Below are 21,852 nucleotides of genomic sequence, written 5' to 3'. Positions count from 1 at the left end.
ATATCGTTATATATCGTTACAATCGTTACATCCCCCTTTTCAAATTTGAAGATTGTTTCACACAATTTTAACCAAGTCTCTGATAAAAAAAACTTTAACTAAATATTTTGAGCTACTCCACGAGATGTTAACAGTCTTTGTATAACTAATCGCGATAGTGCCACATTAAACACGTTATCGTTAACACAGTCTCTGGTCGGCAAGATGCTAACTATAGACTAACACTTCAACTATAATAATAAAGTCCAATTCTGGTTTACTTTAACTATAACAAACTAAACTACAAACTATGACTAGTAAATATAAATGGATTGGCACATTAAATGACATCTTGGCACAGGTTCCTCACATCTGGTAATCCTTGAACCGTTTTGGCAGGACACTTCGTCCCCGGGTCGTCATTTTCACTGGTGTTACTGCGGCTGGTTCCTGATTAACGGACGTCGGACTCCTCTGTTTAGAAAGTAGTGCCTGCTGAGACACTGACGACGCATCAAGCTGACTAGACACTGGAGTGTACACCTCGGGTGGTGTATCAACATGGTTTGAAGATGAATAGTTAATTTCAACGTCGTTTTGCCTTACGTCACTTGGCGTTACTTCAACGTCGTCTCTTTCGACAACCATCCTTTCTTTGGTGGGTTTCAAATCCAATCTGTTCCTGCGGTAACTCCTTCCATCCTCCGTGCGGACCTTATACGACCTGATGTCAACCTGACCTTCAACCGTTGCCTTTGTCCATCCATTAGTCTGTCCATTCCGTAATGGCCTGATCCGTACAGTATCTCCTCGTTTCAAACTGTTCAGATCTGTTCTACGAGACTTTCTGTCGTAGTGAAAAGTTTCTTTTGCCTTTCTTTCCATGAGTTTTTCTCTGGTGTTTTTCACTATCTGTGGCTCTAATTTCCTCGACAACATCGGTAGTAGAGTTTTAGCTCGTCTTCCAAGGAGTCGTTGAGCTGGAGATGACCCTATCCCTTCGGTAGTAGTGTTTCTCCACTCCAGGAGAGCTATGTATGGGTCTGTGGAGTCGTGGAGCGACTTCCCCATTAGTCTCTTAGCTGTTTTAACAGCATTCTCAGATTTTCCATTTGATTGTGGGTATCCCGGTGAGCTTGTGACATGTTCTATGTCATATTTCTCAGTAAAGTTCTCGAACTCACGGCTATTGAAAGGTGGCCCGTTATCTGTCACTAGAATATCAGGAATTCCTTGACGCGCGATATGGGCTTTCAACTTGTTTATAACATCTTTCCCTGTCTTAGTTGTAAGACGATCAACTTCGAAGAAGTCAGAGTAGTAATCAACTGTGATTAAATAACTCTTCTGGTTCAACTCGAATAAATCACAACCCAATTTCTGCCATGGGCGTGCTGGAACCTCATGACTGATCATTGGTTCACGGTGTTGTTTACTTCCAAATGTGTTGCACGTGTCACATGCATTTGTAAACTCTTCGAGATCCTTGAACATGTTTGGCCAATAGACGCTTTCTCGTGCACGTCGTAAGGTACTCTGTAGTCCTACATGTCCCGAGTGAAGTCTCACTATCGTGTCATGGCGCTGGCTCAGTGGTACAACGACCCTGTCGTTTTTGAACACTAGTCCATTCTGTATAGTCATTTCCTCTCGATATGGGAAATATATGTGCATAGCCTTAGGCAATTGTTCTTTGCTATCTGGCCATCCTCGTCGGATCACTGACTTTAAGAGGCAGAGATCTTGGTCACATTCTGTGGCCTGTTGTAGAGCAGATAGTCGTTTCTCACTTATTGGAAGATGTTGTAGCATGTTTATCTCTTCCTCGTCAAGGGTGAACACATGTTCATTGTTCTGCTTTTCTTCAGACTGATATGGTAGATATGCTCTGCTTAGTGTGTCTGCCATATACATCTCCAACCCATGCTTGTATACTACCTCATATTCAAATCTCTGTAAGCGTAGAAGCATCCTTTGAAGTCTCTTTGGCGCGCTCGCCAGACTTTTCTTGCATATTATCTCCAAAGGTTTGTGGTCCGACTCTACCAGGACTTTCTTGCCATATACATAGGTTTCAAATCTCTCCAGACCAAACACTACCGCTAAAAGTTCTTTTTCTATTTGCGCATAGTTTCTTTCTGTTGTGGTCAAAGCTCGCGACGCGTACGCGACGGGGTGATCATCCTGCATCAGACATGCGCCTAATCCAGCCTCTGATGCATCACATTGGAGAGTGATAGGTTTTCCTGGATCAAAATACCTCAACACAGGAGTGTCGGACAACATAGTCTTGATTTTCTCAAAACATTCTCCATGAATGCTGTCTTCCCAACAAAACTCATTCTCATTCTTCAGCAGGTTACGCAGTATTGTAGTTACCTGTGATATGTTGGGTGCAAACTTCTGCACATAGTTGACCATGCCCAGCAGTCTTTGAATAGCTGCCTTGTCTGTAGGTGTTGGCATGTCTACAATAGCTTTGATCTTTGCTGGGTCCACTTTCAGTCCTTCTGCTGATATTACATGTCCCAGGTATGTAACAGACTTTAACCTCAGTTTCAGTTTTTCCTTGTTGATTTTCAGATTCTTTTTCTGACATCTATCAAACAGAGCCTGTAATTTCTTGTCATGATCTATGAGAGCTTCTTCATCTGTCTCACCACACCCATATACAAGAATGTCATCGTGTATAGCCATGGTACCCTCTAGTCCTTCTAGCGCCTTGTCCACTCTACGTTGGAACTCCTCCGGTGCTGGACTTATACCAAATGGCATCCGTCTCCACCTATATCTTCCCCAAGGCGTACCGAATGTTGTTAAATAGCTGCTCTCCTCATCCAACTCCACCTGCCAAAATCCATCCTTTGCATCTGCGACAGTAAAAATCCTCGCTTTGTGTAATTCTGGCAGAATAGCATCAATAGTTGGGGTTGGGTAGTGGTTACGCTTCAGCGCTTTGTTGAGCGGCTTCGGGTCAATACATAACCTGACCTTTCCTGATGGTTTAGTCACTACTACCATCGATGAAATCCATTCAGTAGGGGTTTTCACAGGTGTGATTATCTCCAGTTTGCTCAGTCTGTCAAGTTCATCTTTCAGTTTCTCTCTAACTGCTACTGGAACTTTTCTCGTTGGTATCTGTACTGGTTGTACTGTCCTGTCTACCTCTAACTGTAGCTTTCCAGGAAGTTTTCCCAATCCTTCAAAAACAGAATTGTATTTCAAGGTCAAATCCTGGTCATCTGTTTTTACAGCTTGGACACGCTCGAGTCCTTCGGTTTGAATACAAACATTCTTGTTTACTGTGATCAGTCCCATTTGCTGAGACGCTTGTGCTCCTAGTATTGCCTGGACATTTCCTCTGACAATTACAAACTCGACGCTGTTTCTTTTTCCAGTTGCTGGGTTCACGACCCTCACGCGCCGTTTTCCTAAGGGCTTCGTTTCCGTTTTGTTAAACATAACAAGTCGTATTGTGGTATCCTCAAGATCTCTCAGCTCATTATCTCTGAAGATTTTCATATACATTTTCTCTGGCAAAATGTTCACTGTTGACCCACAGTCTACTTGAAACAAAACATCTTGGTCTTGAATAAACATCTTTGCCTGTGTTCGTTTGCTGTAGTCGTTAATAGCATTCACATGTCTAATAGTTAACACAAACTCATCGTCGTAGTCATCTTCATCTACATAGTGGACCTTCTTTGTTAACTTCTGTTTGTGTACGGGTTTCTGTTGTGCACGACCTTGACATTTTATCTCAAAATGGTTGTCTCTTCCACACTTGTGACAGGTCTGACCCCAAGCTGGACAAGCTTCCTTTTTGTGAGCATGTATACGACCACAAAATTTGCATTCAATTTTCGACTTCGACTTACTAAACGACTTTTCATTCTGTCTTTGTCCCTTTGTTTGATGTTTACGTACCACATGGACTTCTTCCTGAGTAATTTCTCGAAGTTGTTTGGATGTTTTCTCGCTTGCTCTACATACGTCAATGCATGTATTTAGTTTCAGCTTGGCATCTTGCAACAGCTTTTTTCTAGTGTTGTTATCACGTATGCCTATCACCTTCCTGTCGCGAATTAGATCGTCCTCTAACGCACCGTAATTGCAGGTTTTTGCTAGTGTTCTTAAAATGGAGACATATGTGTCAATGTTTTCACTTTGTTCCTGGTCTCTCTTGTTAAAGCAGTATCTTTCATACGTTTCGTTTGTTTTTTCTACACAAAATGTGTCAAATTTCTGTATTACTAGGTTAATGTCTTTAGCTTGGTCTTCGGTTTCGAACTCAAAACCCTCAAAAATCTCCAGCGCATCAGCGCCTATACACGTGAGAAATGTTGCTGTACGTAAGCTTTTATCCTTTGTTGATAAACCCGTAGCTATTTCATAGTTGTCCCACACCCGTTTGAAACGCTTCCACGATTGTGTAAGATTAGATTTTAGATCTAATTTGGGTGGGAATGGTATGTTGAACGCTGGTAAGTTTATGACAGGTTGTGGGGCCGGGGGTTCCATTGTTTACATAAGCTTGATTTTGGCGGTAGTCTTCACCACGTGCTTGGTAACCGTTCGGTCAATTGACATTTACTGTGGGGTATTACACAATATTTCTACACCGTGCGGTGTTTCATCATCGACATCAATCACTTACAGTTCATGTCCCCGTCTTCTGACACCATGTAACGTTATCTAACGTTAGTAAATAAAGAAGAAAGCTTCACTGTGTCGTCCACTCTATATTGGTTATCGCCATCTTGTACACAACAACGCCACCTAGCGGTAACAGGGAGTAGCTCATTATTTACCTTAGGCTGACTGGGGAGCGGTCATTATTTATACACATATATATATCGTTATATATCGTTACAATCGTTACAGAAATTTGTAAATACAATGACAAAGACTCACGTTTATGGTGGTAAATTTTGCGAGGCGATGCCAATATGGCGGCTTAACTGTCTTTTCCGCGCGATGCATTGTGGGAGTCATATACATTTGTATATCTTTCTATTTTTCTTTTTTCGAAAATTTACTTCCCGTTTAATACTGTTGATAACTATTAAAAATACTGATATATGTAGTTGAAAATAAAAATAACTAAAATAAGAATGATTTAGAGTAGCATAAAATTTTGACGGAAACAGCCGGGGTGCTCTGTGCTGCTGGACCCTGAAAGAAGACGGCGGCTGAAAGAAGATGGCGGGTAATTCATGTAGGTAGGTATCACTATATATATATATGTTAGCTGAATTTGAAGTCAATACTTATACTGAACTATCAATTGCATTTTTTGCAACAATTCATTTGGAATGAGCCTTCGCGTCTATTGAATTTATGCTTGACGGCGACGCGCAAGCTGGGCACTGCCGCCATAACACTTTTTTTTCAAAATATTTTCAAGACTTTTCCCTTGAAGCAGTATGCATTTGAAAAATGTTATGTAAGCATCTAGCACATTTTTGTTGCTTCCGTAAAGTATTTCAGTATTTTGAAATGGATTTATTTTGGAATGATCGTTTCATAATGGTCTCATCGCAGTCACTTCTGTCAGTGGCCCAACAGATCGGAAATCAACCAGAAAAAAAACTTATCCGTAATATTGTACTGTACTACTTGCGCTACCGTGAATAGATCTAGGAATCTGTCTGGGTAATATATCGATTTTACTTTAAAATATCGGTCACTGTCCGCGCTATTGTAGGTCTAGCTCTTTCAAATTTCTGATCGGAGATAATTTATAAGTACCCCAACGGCCAAAGGCCAGAGTATGAAATCGTACGGGAACTCTACAGCTATGCTAATTTTAAGGTTTACATGTGAAGTTAATATATATAGTTTTAGCTTAATTTTAGTTTTTGTCTTTCTGACATGATGTCTCGTTGATTCTGTTGAAGAGTGATGCATGTGAACGATTACTGGGAATAATGAAGATGTCAATTAACATCTGATTCCCGGAAAGTATTTTAATAAAGATTAGGATAAACCTAGCAAAGTGTTAGGTCCCAGTGTGAATGTGTAAAGTTCCAGTGTGAATGTGTAAAGTCCCAGTGTGAATGTGTAAAGTATTATTGGTACAATTGAACTTTTTGATATATGTACTGTATTTGTTCATCTCAGAAATTTCAGTATTATGTCAACTGCGTCCACTTTCAGTTCAACACTTTTGATTCATCAATTTTACCCAGCCCTAGGCTCAATATTTGTCATTAATTGTCGACTGTTTTTTAGAGTTTTGTTTTCATGGTGAATGGAATGAAATGAGATAAATAGTCTAACCAATACCCCTCGAGAGCTAATTAAGACATTGCAGTATTATCATTTTGGGCCTTATTAAAAGTCAAATTGCAACTTTTAAGAAACTCAAGTGACTGTAAGTACAACAATAAGATGTCAATAATCAATGAAATTGATTAATTGAGAAGACATTTTCTTAGTACAGTTAACCAGGCTTTGTAGTGGTTTGTTCAGAACTGTAGTTCTGGTTAAGTAACCATTAATTGTGTCCTTTCAGTTACAATGACATACATTTTTGAAATACCTCTACTGTAGCTAAATATGGCATTTGTAATAGACAGCCAACATTAATTTTGTGATAGACATAGCCAAATTTAATTTTAGGATCATTTAGGACAGCTACTGTTTGTAACAGGCATGGGTTCAATTACATGATGATGTAATTAATGAAATTACAATTACATTATGAAAATGGCATTGCCATTGCATGACGGTCCAATGTAATTAATTAAATTACACATTACCTTTCAAGTCATAATGATTTTTGAAATACAAACGTCAAAATAAATTATCATACTGCACAGATTTATCTCATGAATTTAACTTTATGATTCAATCTCTGTATGACCATGGTCAAGATATTCTTATTTTCTAGCTGTCCATCACTTCATAATTTGACAGTCCTGAATGACAAAACAATTAATTATATTTAATATAGACTCCTATTGGGAAGTTCAAGACTATAAGCTTATACAGAAGTGTATATTTCTTGTACATAATCATAGCAATAAAGAAATATAGTTATTTATTTGCTTTACTCTCTTTCAGCAGGTGGATGTCCCTGAAGAAATGAAATCTGGAATGGTAGAAGGTATCTCTTGATTATTCTAACTTGGAATTGGCCATTGTGACCAACAATGGATTTGAGGACCTTATGGTGGAGAAAAACGTCCTTCTTTCCGACCTCCAATTAGATGTTGAAGATGGTTAATCACTTGAGGATATGCTAACAACCATGTTGCCTTTTAAGGTCACAGTACTCTCTAAAGGCGGCAATATAATTACCATCACAAAAGAAGAATCAACAAATGGCAGAAACTAAAAAAATGTGGAAAAGATCATTGTATGCTGCATTTGTAGTAAATTTCTTTACAATCTTCAATTTACTTAAGTAGAAAGATTCACTAGTTATACCAAGTTTATGTAGAAAGGCTCACTGTATACTGAGTTTGTAGTGTACATAGAAAGGTTTACTTATTTTTTTTTTCTGAGTTATGTATATACAATATATAAAAAAACTTTTTGTAGAAAAAATCACCGCATACTGAGTTTGTTGTTTACAAATGTGTAGAAAAGATCGCTGTATACCGAGTTTATAGTTTACAATTGTCTAGAAAAATCACTGTATACTGAACATAATACAACTTCTGTTTAAAACCTTCATTTAAACTTAGACATGTATTTTTTTTTATTTATCTTAAAAGTCTACCTACAACAATTTTGTGTATGCAATCTTGTACTAGGATATTGACATGACACGATTACATTGCTGATCAAAGCATGGAAAGTATACTGAATAAAGAAAACAAGATATAAGCATCTTTATCATGTTTTTATTTTTATTATTATCATTATTATTTTTCCATGATGTCTGTCCACATGGAATTTGTAAGCACTCTTGTGCATTCTTATACCACCAAAAGGGTGGGTAAATCGAATCAAGTTGTCTATCTGTCCATCCATCTGTTTGTCTGTCTGTAGACACATCTTGTCTAGACAACTCCAATGAAACTACAGTAATATTCGGGACAATGTGTAGATGTGCATGCACCATTTTCCCCTGGAAATATTGATTGCCATGGCATCTGGTCAATATAGACAGGTTTTGCATGTCGGTCAACTTCTAAACCTGTGGACCAATTTCAACAAAACTTCGCAGGAATATTAGGGAACATGTGCACATGCCGCTGTGTTTCAGAGGATGTTTTTTTGCAAAAGGTCACCATGGGGAGATAACTAAGGCTGTGGGTGATGGGGGTATTAGTTATCATTTGGATTACAGTTTCAGTTATCCCTGGGCAATGTGGAGAGGATATAGTAATGATTTTGAGGATTGAATGTAGAGGTCACAGTACTTGCATAAGTACTATATGATTACCTTGTAAACGCATTGAGACCAAGACAGTTAGTATACCTTAATCAAATTTGGAACATGTATCCCTTGTGAGGAGAAGTCGGTTTCTTTAGAAATTCAGGGTCAGATATCAAAGATCAAGGTCACAGTCAAAAAACGGATAGTTGCATGGGGGTGTTTTTCCATTGTATTACCCTCGTTTTTCTATCAAATTTCACAACCTAAAAGATATTCACATCTTGTAAATTTCAAGGTTCAAGGTCACTGTAAGGATGTTAAAAAAAATGATAATACAAGAGGAATAAAATATCTTGTGACAAGTTTTAGAGAACAAAGAATATATAAACATGAAAAATTGGAACAAAGTCAATATCTACTTGAAGATTCCCAGAAAAAGTACAAGGAGAATAAGACCAGGTTTTCTGGAAGAATAGGCATCTTCTATTTTAAGTTATGGTGACAAGTCATGTTTGTTTTAGAAAATTGGCACTCTTATGCAGTCATTTACAAACAATCTGGAAAATGAAGCTGTCCAATATTTGTATGTAGCATGTTATTTGCATGATGGTCTAACTAATGGTCTTAAACCAATAGGATACACAGTCTTTAAAGTGATAATATGGTGTCCATGATCAACATTCCCTACAATGTATCCAAAGAAATGGACAACTTCCCTATCATTGCATCTTGGAGCCTACTTGGGACATGTATTACATAAGTAATACTACTATGCTTGTTATTTCTGATATCTGCTGGTCATTTTTTATGGGCTGCAATGATTTACTGATTGCATATAGTTGGTTTCAGTATATAGCAAGCTAATAACAAAGAATTTATTTTTTAATGGTCTTAGCATACCAGTACTTTCAGTACTTTGATTATATCTATGATGTAAAGATGTAAAAATATCAGATAATATATATAAGACATACAATTTTTAATATATAAATTTAGAATTAGACACAGCAGGGTCAAACAATGAATCTAACTGCATCGTTCATCTGTTTCGTCCTTGTAGGACTCGTCAATGATGGTGAGGTCCTAGTAGCCTATTTGGCGACTAAGGAAAATCCAAAGTGGTTAAAAGAAAAGTCAAAATCTATACAAGGAGGCGAAGAACCCTCGTAATTAAGTAAATAATGTAAATTTCATATTTCAGACAAATTTAAAACTGAGTCAAGAACATGTGTATATTCTGAACCGTGTCACTCTACGAAAGCAGTTAAATGTGGCTTACCGTATATACGCGCCTATAAGCCGGATTTTCTGGAGTAAATTTATGACCTCCGAGGAGGGGTCCGGCTTATAGGCGAGTCATTGACCGTGAGCAAAAAATCACACCATAATTTTCCAAAAATGTTCTGTGCGGGAATGTGTATACATAGTACTTACGGCAATTACGAAGAACAAATGATCAATCAAGGCAGACCGATGGTCAATTAGCATGGTGTAAACGAGGTGGGTAGCACGTGCACAATGATTTGATAGATATTAATGACACCATGCCGCGTTGTCCTGATTGGTCCGTTTTCAACATTACACACCTACCAGAACTTCCTTAAGTTCCTGGTTGGACACGTATGCAGGTAGGGCGTGGAAATGAATTGTGATTGATCTGTGCGTTTGATCGAAGGACTGACGATCGAACTGTATAATCTTCCATGTTTATAAACACAACAAGAACTTGAAAAAATGTAATGACATTTTATTGAAATACCGTTATGTCTTTATAAATATTGAGAGCAGAAACGATCTTTTAACATTAAATTTTAACTGACTTGGCACTCTCCATCTCCACGATCATGACAAACACGTATCGGTACATGATCTCATTTCTGAAATAAAAATACCTACGGTAGATTTCCAACAAAATTTTATTCACGATCATTTAACTTTACTTCCAGAAAGTTTCACTCGATTTTTTGCCGGAGCATTTTTTGATGCCGTCTTATAGGCAGGGTCAATATTAAATTCCAAAATTTTAACCCAAAAACGTACCTCCGGCTTATAGGCGAATCGACTTATAGACAAGTATATACGGTATATGTTAGGGCAGAACTCGGGGACTTCAAGTCGATCAGCAGTGTCTACCACCTGCCATCTCAAAGATTGAACCTTGAATAGCACCGTCTGATATTTCATATTTAGATACAGTAGTATCAGACGATTTATGAAACTGTGTCAAAAAGCTGTATCGTCCTTCTAGGACTCATTGGTGATGCTAAAGGTCTAAAATTCAACCACTAGGGGGTGAGTGAGGAAAATCTAAATTGATAAATCGAAATAATGATGTACATAAGTTCCATAATTCAATAAATGTTATCATGATCATATATTTGATAAATACAGACGGGCGTCACATACATATGTATATTCTGATCGTGTAAATATTTGAATTAATTAAAACGTAGCATGCAGGTTTAACATTGAGACTAATAAAGAAAACGTTTTTATATAATTCATATATCTCTACACTATCACTATCATCGTGTTTTTCACGTGACAAATTATATACATATTATGTTCATATTTGTATATAAATGTGCTTTTACGTGACAATTTATATAAATATTGTGTTAATATTTGTGATTAACACATGCTTTTACGTGACAAATTATATACCTCTTGTGTTAATATTTGTTATTAACACGTGCTTTTACGTGATAAATTATATACATCTTGTGTTGATATTTGTGATGAACACGTGCTTTTACGTGACAAATTATATACCTCTTGTGTTAATATTTGTTATAAACACGTGTTTTTACGTGATAAATTATATACATCTTGTGTTGATATTTGTAATGAACACGTGCTTTTACGTGACAAATTATATAAATATTGTGTTAATATTTGCTATTAACACGTGCTTTAACGTGACAAATTATATACATTTTGTGTTGATATTTGTGGTTAACGTGACAAATGATATACATCTTGTGTTGATATTTTTTATTAACAGAGCTTTTACACCAACAAGTGGACTACGAGGTGGTCAATAAGTAAGTATATAATCGATTTTGTACGGAGAATCAGTTAACAAACTGGGAAATACGCGATTTCTTAGTAAACGGTTGTATTAAAAAAACACAAAAATTGATAAGGTTGCATCTCTCAACTATGTTATCCTCCTGGTACTCGTCAGTGAGGGGTGAGCCGAATGTTTGAGGTTTACTGTGTGAAATTACTATTTGCTGAAATCAATGCCAAGTTATTGATGCGAAGGCAGGGTTTGGGTTGGATGTGTTGTGTGCTGGTGGATAGGGGGTGAGGAGATGCACTTATTGACCCCATATTTCAATTGCTTTTATGATTTGCATTGGTGGATTATTTCGAAGTAATGTCATTCGAATGTCAATATAATGAAAAAGCTAACAAACACATATCGCCTTGCTAATCAGTAAATTAAAACGTAAATGATATTATCTCTTCTTTTTACAACAGGGGATCTCAAAACGGAAATGAACATGTGTATAATATTCCTGAACATTACGAAATACCACGTATATAGACAGAGGTCCTAGTGTAAGATACCTGTTTTATAACACCCTAGCTGTATGTATCGATGTGGTACCATTAACGTTTCTAGTTTTCATAACGGAAGTTTTAGTTCAATCGAGGAATCAGATTAAGCATATATTGTCTGATCGATTACTAAGAACAAAACATTTTAACAAAAATATCGACGAAACTTTGAAAACATTAAGAAAGGAATGCATCATGTTGTCCTTCTGGTACTCGTCAGTGAAGCGTGTGGTAGAATGTTAGGGTTTAATTGTGGGAAAACTACAATTTGCTGAAATCTGTGCCAAGTTATTGATGGAGGACGATGATATAAGGTGTTTCGGACAGCCTTCTACTTTATCGACGACATCCACAATGTAAACCTTCGGCAATCATTGACTACCAAGTAGTCGTGAAAATGGTGAAATTTTGAAACGGTTATAGAACATAACCTGAAACATGTAAACATCGACATACTTAAAAGTTAGATAAGGATTGTGTCCATGTACTGGTTTGTAGAGCGAGGGAGCAGTAACAAAGGACGCCCCGAGGAATCTAGACGCTTAAAACATTTAAGGGTATTGAATTATTCATGCTAATGTTAATTGATCATGTAATATACAACTGTATAATTAAACGCGTGTATGTTTTCGGATTAGATAGTGTCATGTTAAGATAGATGTTTTACTATCATATTGAGACAGATGTATACTATCATATTAAGACGGATTTGTATTATCATATTACGATACAAGTATTTAATCATATTAAGATAGATGTATACTATCATATTAAAATAGATGTATAACATCATATTAAGATAGATGTGTTTGATCATATTTAGATATATGTATAACATATCAAGACAGATGTGTACAATCATATTAAGATAGATGTATACTATCCTATTAAGACAGATTTGTACTATCATATTAAGATAGATGTATAGCATCATATTAGACAGATATGTACAATCATATTAAGATAGATGCATACTATCATATTAAGACAGATTTGTAGTATCATAATACTATACAAGTATTTAATCATATTAAGATAGATGTATACTATCATATTAAGATAGATGTATAACATCATATTAAGACAGATGTATAGCTTCGTTGTTCAAGTAACATACCAGCTCATGTGATAATTCGTCTCTACTTTCTTTATTCATCATCACTGATTCCATAAGCAGAAAAGATTAACTGAGGACAAAAATTAAACATACGAAGTTTCTTGTATCAATCGATAAAATTGGTTTCAAACATAATAAAGTATTCTTGCTTTAGAATAATAAAATCACAATACTCCAGATACACTGAAATTACCCTACATCAAAATTACCAAATGCTTATACATATGCACTACTGTACCCGATACACAAATCATGACACAATCGTTTACAAATCTAAAAATAGAACGAAACACCTAAATCAACATCAGAACAATTAAAAAGGATATTTCAAGATACAAGCATTTAAATCGACATATTTGCATCATATTTGCCATAATTTGTTTGCTGGTATCGTCATATGAGTCAAATTGCGTATAGCTAGAGAACGTGTTTCGCTGCAAGTCAAGTATGGCCGCGCCAAGGTCAAAAGATCACAATAAAGTCGAAACCAAACCGGTAACAAAACATCCGGATTAGTAAGGTCCATTACACCAGCCCCTAAATTTTATCTTACCTAGATGAAATTTACTCAAAGGAATGGACATAAGTAAATACAGATAAGGATAACCAATGAACAATCAAATGTCAAAAATACATATAATGTCAAGTCCGTCCCACTTATGCCACCACGTAAAATAGAGTTAGGTTTCAACAGTCAGACTCAAGAAGTAGACACAGCTTGGATATCGGACACGTCAAAGTAGTTGAAGCAGTCTTTACTTTAACGACACGAACAACTTTATTGGAGTCTTGTTCAACGTCGACGATTCTCCCAAGACTCCAACAATTTCGCGGAGTATTGTCAGCTACGAGAACCAGATCTCCTATTTTGATGTTACGTTCCACACGAAACCACTTTTGTCTTTGTTGGAGAAGAGGTAAGTATTCTTTGGTCCATCTATTCCAAAATATATCCGCCAGATATTGTATTTGTCTCCATCTTCGGCGAACATAATTGTCGGTATATTAAAATGTTCCGGGTGGAAACAATTCCCCAGGCCGCAGTAATAGAATATGGTTCGGGGTAAGTGCTTCTAAATCGTTAGGACCGTCGGGTAATTCGGTAAGTGGTCTTCCGTTTAATATCGATTCCACTTCACAAAACAAAGTATGAAGGCCCTCATTGTCCAGATACACTATTTGTTGATGCATCACACCGTAGAGCACTTTGCGCACGATTAGTCGCTCCCAGATTCCCCCAAAGTGCGAGGCCGAGGGAGGATTAAATTCCCAATGAATGTCCTTTTGCATAAGATTGTCACGGATGTGATCAGTATTCCACGTTTCGATGGATGCTCGCATTTCCTTTTCCGCGCCAACGAAATTGGTCCCGTTATCCGACCTGATGAAGTTCGGTTTCCCGCGTCTAGAAATAAACCTTCTTATGACATTGATACAGGAATCGGTATCCAAAGACGACGCAACTTCAAGATGGACGGCTCTAGAAACCAAGCAGGTAAATATAACACCATACCGCTTTATCAAACACCTTCCGCGTTTCATTTCGAAAGGTCCGAAGTAATCCATACCCACTTCTGAAAAGGGCGATTGATCGGATCTTAGTCTCTCTTTAGGAAGATCTGACATATTCTGTTTCTGTAGAGGGGCTTGATATTTCCAACATAAGACGCACTTGGATGTCACTGATTTCACTAAGTCGGAAGCCCCTAGTATCCAATATTTCTGTCGGACGATAGACAGGATGGTGTTCTTGCCTAGATGGCCATTGGATTTGTGCACACCTGCTACGATCAGTCTTGCGATCCTCGAGTTTTTGGGCAAGATGATCGGGTGTTTCGCTTCATACGTCATATTGGATCTATCCAATCTTCCTCCTACCTTCATAATTCCATCGTCCAGCATCGGATCTAGTTTAACTAGTTTTGACGAGAGCTTGACTAGTTTGCTGGGTGAGCGAATATCCGATAACTCCTTCGAAAAGGCTTCTCGCTGCTCACGTTTGATGAGAAATTTCTCAGCATTGTTTGTTAGTTCGATTGAAGTTAATCTAGATTTGCTAACACGAGTCACAACTTCTTTTTCAATCTCCACCAATCAGAAACATCTTGTGTCAACTTCGTGATTGGATCATCCGTCAAAGTATGTAGTAAGGCAGAAAACACTGTCTCCTTCACCTCTGGGTCATCTGACAAATTGTCTTCCACGACAGAAGACTCAGAGATTGTAGGCCATTCTCCCTCACATTTCCAGAGAAATTCCGGTCCTTTGAACCATTCATCATGGCCAATGAATTTGTCAACCCTGTGGATTCCCCTAGATGCACAATCCGCAGGATTCTGTTTAGAGCTAACACAGTTCCAGTCTTGTACAGAGGTTGCCTCGTGAATAACCGCTAGCCTATTTGCAACAAATGTATGGAACCGCATTTTCGTATTGGCAATGTATTTCAACACTGACGTGCTGTCAGTCCAGAAATATTTCGGTCTATTTGCATGTCTAGCTGTTCAGACACTAGTTTGGCGAGTTTGACAGCTACGTTCGCGGCAGTAAGTTCCATCCTAGTAATAGTTATTACTTTAAGAGGGGCAACTCTACTCTTTCCTAATACAAATGTGCAATAGATCTCTCCGTCTTGATTTCGTAGTCGCAAGTAGATGGCTATTCCTGTGCCAAGTTCGCTGGCATCAGAGAAGAAGCAATGTAATTGGCACGAAGTTATTTCGCCAAAGCCTTTTGGTTTGTAGCATCTGTTAATTCTGGCATGCTCCAGTTCAAGAACTTGAGACAACCACTTTTTCGTCATGTAACCTTTATTGAGGCACCCGAAGCAAAGGCCCTTCGTTTTAAGGTGAGTATATCTCTCTGTTAGGCTCCTGGCGATAAAAGACTTGCACAACTCTAATTTATGTGCACCATCACAAAATGAACATCTCATGCCACATGCACGGTGTCAAAGGTTGTTGCATTTGATGAGCTCGGTTCATTCACTATCCCACTGATGTTGGCGGAAGCTCCAGTAGGTCTACTCGAGTAACGATTTTTTGTCGTTCCGCTTATCGCAGCTGTTCCATAGGTTGGATCATTGGCTTTCTTTGATTCCTTCTGAGGAACGAAGTAAAGACTGCAAACTGGACGCTTTTCTTGTTTTCCTTGTTTTGTACTACTATATTTCTCCAGCGATCATGCATATATACTGGAAGCTTCGATAACAAACGTTTGATATTCTCCGAGAAGTCTAGCACTGAACTACTATTTATGCTAGAGGCCGCATTTTCACATTCTGCGAGAAAAAGCGAAAATTCATCCAGCGATTTGGCATCCTTTATCGGTGGCCATTCTAAAGCCTATTTCACGGATACTATGACGTCATTATCACCATAACGTTCCTCTAGAGTTTTCATTGCTGACATATAAGCGACCGCATCAGGTAAGTGACCGAAACCAGAAACAACTTTATTAGCTTCTCCAGAGGTCAATTGTTCCAGGTAATTCATCCTTTCAGAATCTGTCTCGGTATTTTGAATTGACGAAGGAATCTATGGTATTCCATAGGGTTGCCATCAAATTTACTTATTTCTGGCGTTGGCTTTCGTAAGTATTTGACAATATTTTGCACAACGTTTGCAGTGTCATTCGCATCATTTTGAGAAACGCCATTCACATTTGAGACAGTTCCGGGCTGCGGTACAAATAGTGTGCTAATATCATCACTGGGCTTCCGTAGATTTCCATCTGACCCAGCAGGCTTCAATAGATTGTTGTCAGCACCGACAGGCTGCCGTAGAAAGTCATTCGAGTGTTCGTCAGTTTCTGTTTGCACTCGATCTGCACTTTGTAGATGATTCGATTCGAAAGTCGGTTTAAAAGAAGGCGCATACGGATTTAGATAACCAGCTACACTACCTTCAACTGAAATTCCTTCCATCTGTTCGTATTTCTTTAGTATTGCAGTTTTTGCTGTCGAAATTTCTAAATCGGTATTAACTTCAAGTTCTTCTTCTTGAAATTTTGATGTTAATCTGGCCATTTCAAGTTTACGCCTTTTTGCCATATTTCGTTTATTAGCACTGAGAGTCGCGATTGTTTGTTCTTCTATTATGCGTTCAGCCCTGACTGTTTCGAGACTTGAAGATGTCTTTTGCGATACGTGACTTTTTGCTTTAGTCTGTTTAACTTCTTTAGGGTCATGACTAAGAAAGTAACTCTCTTTCTCTCCTTTCATGTTTCTAAGGAACACATCATATTGCTCATGTTGGGTATCAAAATCGTCCCTTTCATCTTCAGACAAGTTAGGGAAAATTTCAGAATGGGTCACCATAAAATGTTCAAGCTCCTTAAGCCACTCGTGATATTTATTTCTTATAATACTTAACGTTATTTTACCACTTATCATTTCTTTAATCTGGCTTCCTTGATGTTTAAGTGCTTTAGATGGTTTCTTGTACATATCCATTTTATACGATAGTCCCTTTTCTGTTATCGTATAGCTACAGAACGTTTTTCGCTGCAAGTCAAGTATGGCCGCGCCCAGGTCAAAAGATCACAATAAAGTCGAAACCAAACCGGTAATAAAACATCCGGATTAGTAAGGTCCATTACAAGATGTATTCTTTCATATTAACAAAGCATGACGTTTGTTACTATTGTGCTATAGCAGTAATACATGGATATGAATTTAATATTGTAAAGCAAAGTCGTGAACCTAACCTATATTATGTATAATACTTTTTGATAAATTGAAGATTAACATCATAAGGGACATATATCAAGTTACCATTATTGTGATATTTTAAAGTAACCTCACACAGGACAAAAGTTAGGTGATCAATATAGTCATATTCTTGTCAAAACGTCACAAAGAAAACACGTTGTGTTGCCATTCATACTGTAGAGTGACGTCATAAACGACAATTGCGAAGTGATCGCTAATATCATAATGTAAAGTGACGTCATAAAGACAGACGTGAGGTGATCACTAATGTCATATTGTAGGGTCATAGATCACAAACATTATGTGACAATTATGTCTTTATAGTGTAGAGAAATTTTAATCCCGATGACTTACCGACTGTTATGTATTTATCTTTATTTAGTGAACATAAAGACAACATTTCATCTGATATTCACCAGTGTGTCTCTTTATGATCTTTAGTGTACAGCTGAAACATAAATGTTATTGAAACTTTTATCACATTTTGGTTTGGATTAAGGTATATTCAACAATTAAATATGAATTTCGCTTTGATTTTTCTAAATAAGTGACCTTAATGATAACGAAAAATTTGGGAAAACGATATGGAAAGGAGTGGGGGTGGGGGGGGGGGAGGGAGGGAAGGAAGTGAGGTTGTTGCAAGACTTGTAAGACAATTTAGTAAATGGTCAATTATCACTCTTTGAAATTCATCAAGTCTGGAGTTCAATGTGTCAACATAGACTTTTTCAAACTCCCTATTTTGCACGGCCGCATCGCTAGTACGTTTAGTATTCTTATACATTAAGAGAGTTTTAGCAATATTTATACAGGATATTGCTACAGAATAACTTGGGTTATGAAAGGAACAATTATCTGTTATGTATTTGTTTCAAGATGCGAGATGTCTTCCTTCAATCTTTGCTTTTTGCATTTTACTTTAGACAGACCCCGTGAACCTTTTTCTAAATACCGGAAGTGACGTTGTCCATGTTTGCTCTCTGTAACAGTGGTTGCGAAAACTTTTTATTCAATACAAAGATGTCCAGTTATACTAACACCCAGTATGTAACATAATTTTGTAATGCTATAAGCGGCTATGTAATTGTTGTGTATTACGTAAGCGGCAATAAACCACTTCCGGTTGGTCAGCCAGGAGTTGTGTGGTATGTTATTTTACACAGTAAAGGGGGCAGGTCAACAGAAACATGGAATGGTTATATCACATAAACATAGACCCATAATTACATAAATGTTGTGTAGTGTTTCCATCATTAATATATAAACCATGGCCAGGGTGATGCATTCCTTGTATGACAATAGATAAAAAAAAGTCTGGTGTGCGATAGGTATTTTATTTTTGTACAAAACATGTTACCTAACACTATAATATGATAACATATGTCTACAAAACAAGTTACAGTTGCAGTTAGTCTGCTCTAAGACGGCTTTGTATGTTGTCACCTTCATTTTACCTTAAACAACCTCCCAACATTGAATTGAAAAAAGATTGACTTTCGTCAGCCATTTGGCTTCATCTTGAAAGTTCTCTGAATGTGAAAAGGTATGCAACCCTTACCAATTTGATCCATCGCAACCAAAAGAACAATGTTTATACTTAGAACCATGTAAACGGCAACGGGGGTCATCTGTTTCGTGTATGATTTACACACGCTCCTGAAATCTATTATTAATTATTATTAATTAATGTAGATCAATCCAAGTAATTGACTTCGGGTCGTTACTTTATTTTATTACCCACTAAACAGTAATGAAATCATTTACAAATCAATTCCCTAGAGAAGCAGGTTGATGAAGACTACGGTGAGAATTTTATTCTCAATGAAAGTGGTAAAAAATCTTTGTGAAATATGACGTAGGAAGTGATCGATGATAATGTACCTAATGACCCCGGTTCATTGACATGGCTTAATTTTTGACAACGTGACATTATTATGATTGACTCAGAATCACATGGCGGGTGCCGTCTGTGAAACCCGGAATAACTAACCTTATTCTTCTTGTTTCATTGTTAAGGATTTTTTTTCTTTTTTTGTCTATCTATTCCCAATTTCATCGAGTTTGTAGAATAGAAGTTCTTACAAAAAAGAACACACCGAGTTTGTAGTATAAAAAAATCGAGTTTATCTCATTTTGAACTATGTAACTACTGACTCCTCGTTAATTTCATGATATAAACGAGAGACGTAAATATTGCCACAGATATATATCTAAAGGCCTAGTCGTCCTCTTCTTCCTCCACTGTCTACGTAGTAGGTATTTCATCAGTTTCAGGCATGTTGTATACATGCTCATCCTTGTCTGGAAATCTACGATGTCAAAAGAAAGTGGGGCGTTAATATCTATCACAAATATACGTACATTATAGAATACTCATATACATTTCATGTCAATACTTATTTAGCTTATTCTTAAATCAATATACTATACTGATGAAGATATGTTTGATGTATATACTTCTATTTATGTACAATTCTGTAACTATGGACGTTTTTGTTTATGTCATAGATTGTGTACTTACCTATTCACCATCTCGTAGTCTAAACGTTCATGTAAAAGTTCTGTTAATAAAAAGAAGCGTAAAAATATCAATATCACGTGACATGTTTGCATTTACAGAGAATAAAGAGAACAAAACCAAGGTGCTTTTAAGTGTATCCATACACGTCGCGTATTGTTTAGAGATGAAACCAAACAAATTATGGGATAGTTATGATAATCTATCATTAATTTCGATTTAATATCCTAAAAGAATTATGCACCAACACGAGCACGTTATATCAAGGAGATTATGCCATATTCTGCATGGATTCATAGTTTGGCATTAGAACATCGAGGTCGGTCCAACGCTATATTCCTATTAAATGTTGTCCATGTTTTACTCGATTATTTTTGTACATAGTGTAACGCCTCAAAAAAATCTGAAGGACGCTTATTCTTCCGGAACCTGGGTTTATTCTCCTTGTACCTTTTCAGGAGATTGCAATCTTTCTCTTGTCGATGTTTTGCCCTGGTTTTATTGAATTCTACTTTGGATTATAATTATGTCGACGTGTTGTTATTTTTTCGTTGTCTTCCAACTACTGTTATTATTTGATGCTTACGTAAACAATATGCATAATTATACGATATCAGTGCAAATGCTGAAAAATACTTCTGAATTGTTGTACATTGTGTATATCAATATAATGAATTAATACAAATAAATAAAATAGAAAATATAAACAAAATGTTCCAGAATTCATTTATACCGCGAATACTCTGTAAAAAAAATGTTATCGTGGGGTTCAATTTTCGTTGATTTCGAAACAATTTTCGTGGCTAGCGAAATAAAATGTCCTTGATTAAACTGATGCCATCACTACGTGGACACATGGATTCATGGATTCATTAGGTGTTCCTTCGAATTCAAAGGAAAATAAATCCCAAACGAAAATTAATAATTTCCCAGTAATTTTCTGAAGTATTTTGTTAATCAATCTAACAGTATATATATAGTATTACTGTCCCTTACCTTTCAATTTTCGTACTATAAGCCACAGCCAGATAACAGCAACGATGAGGAACACAGTTGTAATGACAAGCCAAATGGTGGCGGCAACCCCGTGGATGATTTCAGCTAGACAGAACATAAAACAAAAATGTATGCTTACACATCTACTGTAGCACCAATCTCGTCACTTTTATATCGCTGTGCTAGATTATTATAGTATTAATTAATAACAATTGATAATGCTTTAAATATGAATTTTGAATTACAGTTCAATCTTAATGCTAATAGATTATCTCGTTATCATTGATGTTTAAAGGAATCAGTTGTACGTAACGGGTATTGTATGTGACAAGTGTTGTATGTGATTGGTGTTGCACGTAACAAGTGTTGTATGTGACGAGTGTTGTATGTGGCGAGTGTTGTATGTACCAGGTGTTGTATGTGACAAGTGGTGTATGTGATGGGTGTTGTATGTGACAAGTCTTGTATGTGAAAATTGTTGTATGTGACGGGTGTTGTATGTGACGGGTGTTGTATGTGACGGGTGTTGTATGTGACAATTGTTGTATGTGACGGGTGTTGTATGTGACGAGTGTTGTATGTGGCGAGTGTTGTATGTGCCAGGTGTTGCATGTGACAAGTGGTGTATGTGA

The 21,852-nt window shown here is 37.0% G+C and overlaps 3 protein-coding genes and 1 long non-coding RNA gene across 4 annotated transcripts; 1 reads left to right on the top strand and 3 right to left on the bottom strand.

Annotated features, from left to right (window-relative positions):
• Nucleotides 1-345: 345 nt before the first annotated feature.
• LOC132563004 (uncharacterized protein K02A2.6-like) lies at nucleotides 346-4,500 on the bottom strand. The gene has a single exon (XM_060227769.1). It carries the CDS (start codon nucleotides 4,498-4,500, stop codon nucleotides 346-348), a length of 4,155 nt encoding a protein of 1,384 aa, XP_060083752.1.
• A 604-nt stretch (nucleotides 4,501-5,104) lies between these two features.
• Nucleotides 5,105-7,820, top strand: LOC132563008 (uncharacterized). The gene is made up of 2 exons (XR_009554782.1): nucleotides 5,105-5,201; nucleotides 7,048-7,820. It is a non-coding gene; the product is annotated as an uncharacterized LOC132563008 (long non-coding RNA).
• Nucleotides 7,821-15,061: 7,241 nt separating this feature from the next.
• On the bottom strand, nucleotides 15,062-15,421 carry LOC132563003 (uncharacterized). The gene has a single exon (XM_060227768.1). The coding sequence runs from the start codon at nucleotides 15,419-15,421 to the stop codon at nucleotides 15,062-15,064; it is 360 nt and encodes a 119-aa protein (XP_060083751.1).
• Nucleotides 15,422-15,441: 20 nt separating this feature from the next.
• LOC132563002 (uncharacterized) lies at nucleotides 15,442-15,798 on the bottom strand. Its single transcript, XM_060227767.1, has one exon. The coding sequence runs from the start codon at nucleotides 15,796-15,798 to the stop codon at nucleotides 15,442-15,444; it is 357 nt and encodes a 118-aa protein (XP_060083750.1).
• Nucleotides 15,799-21,852: the final 6,054 nt, after the last annotated feature.

The sequence above is a fragment of the Ylistrum balloti genome, unplaced genomic scaffold, assembly GCF_031769215.1.
Source record: "Ylistrum balloti isolate Yb309-2 unplaced genomic scaffold, AGI_CSIRO_Ybal_v1 Utg371556, whole genome shotgun sequence".
Lineage (NCBI taxonomy): Eukaryota > Metazoa > Mollusca > Bivalvia > Pectinida > Pectinidae > Ylistrum > Ylistrum balloti.
Note: the sequence above shows the minus strand (reverse complement) of the source record. Positions and strands in the feature narration are given on the sequence as shown.

Bases quoted from the DNA above. Each gene is read 5' to 3' on its own strand.
- LOC132563003 (XM_060227768.1), bottom strand. From the start codon at position 15,421: ATGCGGTTCCATACATTTGTTGCAAATAGGCTAGCGGTTATTCACGAG.
- LOC132563004 (XM_060227769.1), bottom strand. From the start codon at position 4,500: ATGGAACCCCCGGCCCCACAACCTGTCATAAACTTACCAGCGTTCAAC.
- LOC132563002 (XM_060227767.1), bottom strand. From the start codon at position 15,798: ATGACGAAAAAGTGGTTGTCTCAAGTTCTTGAACTGGAGCATGCCAGA.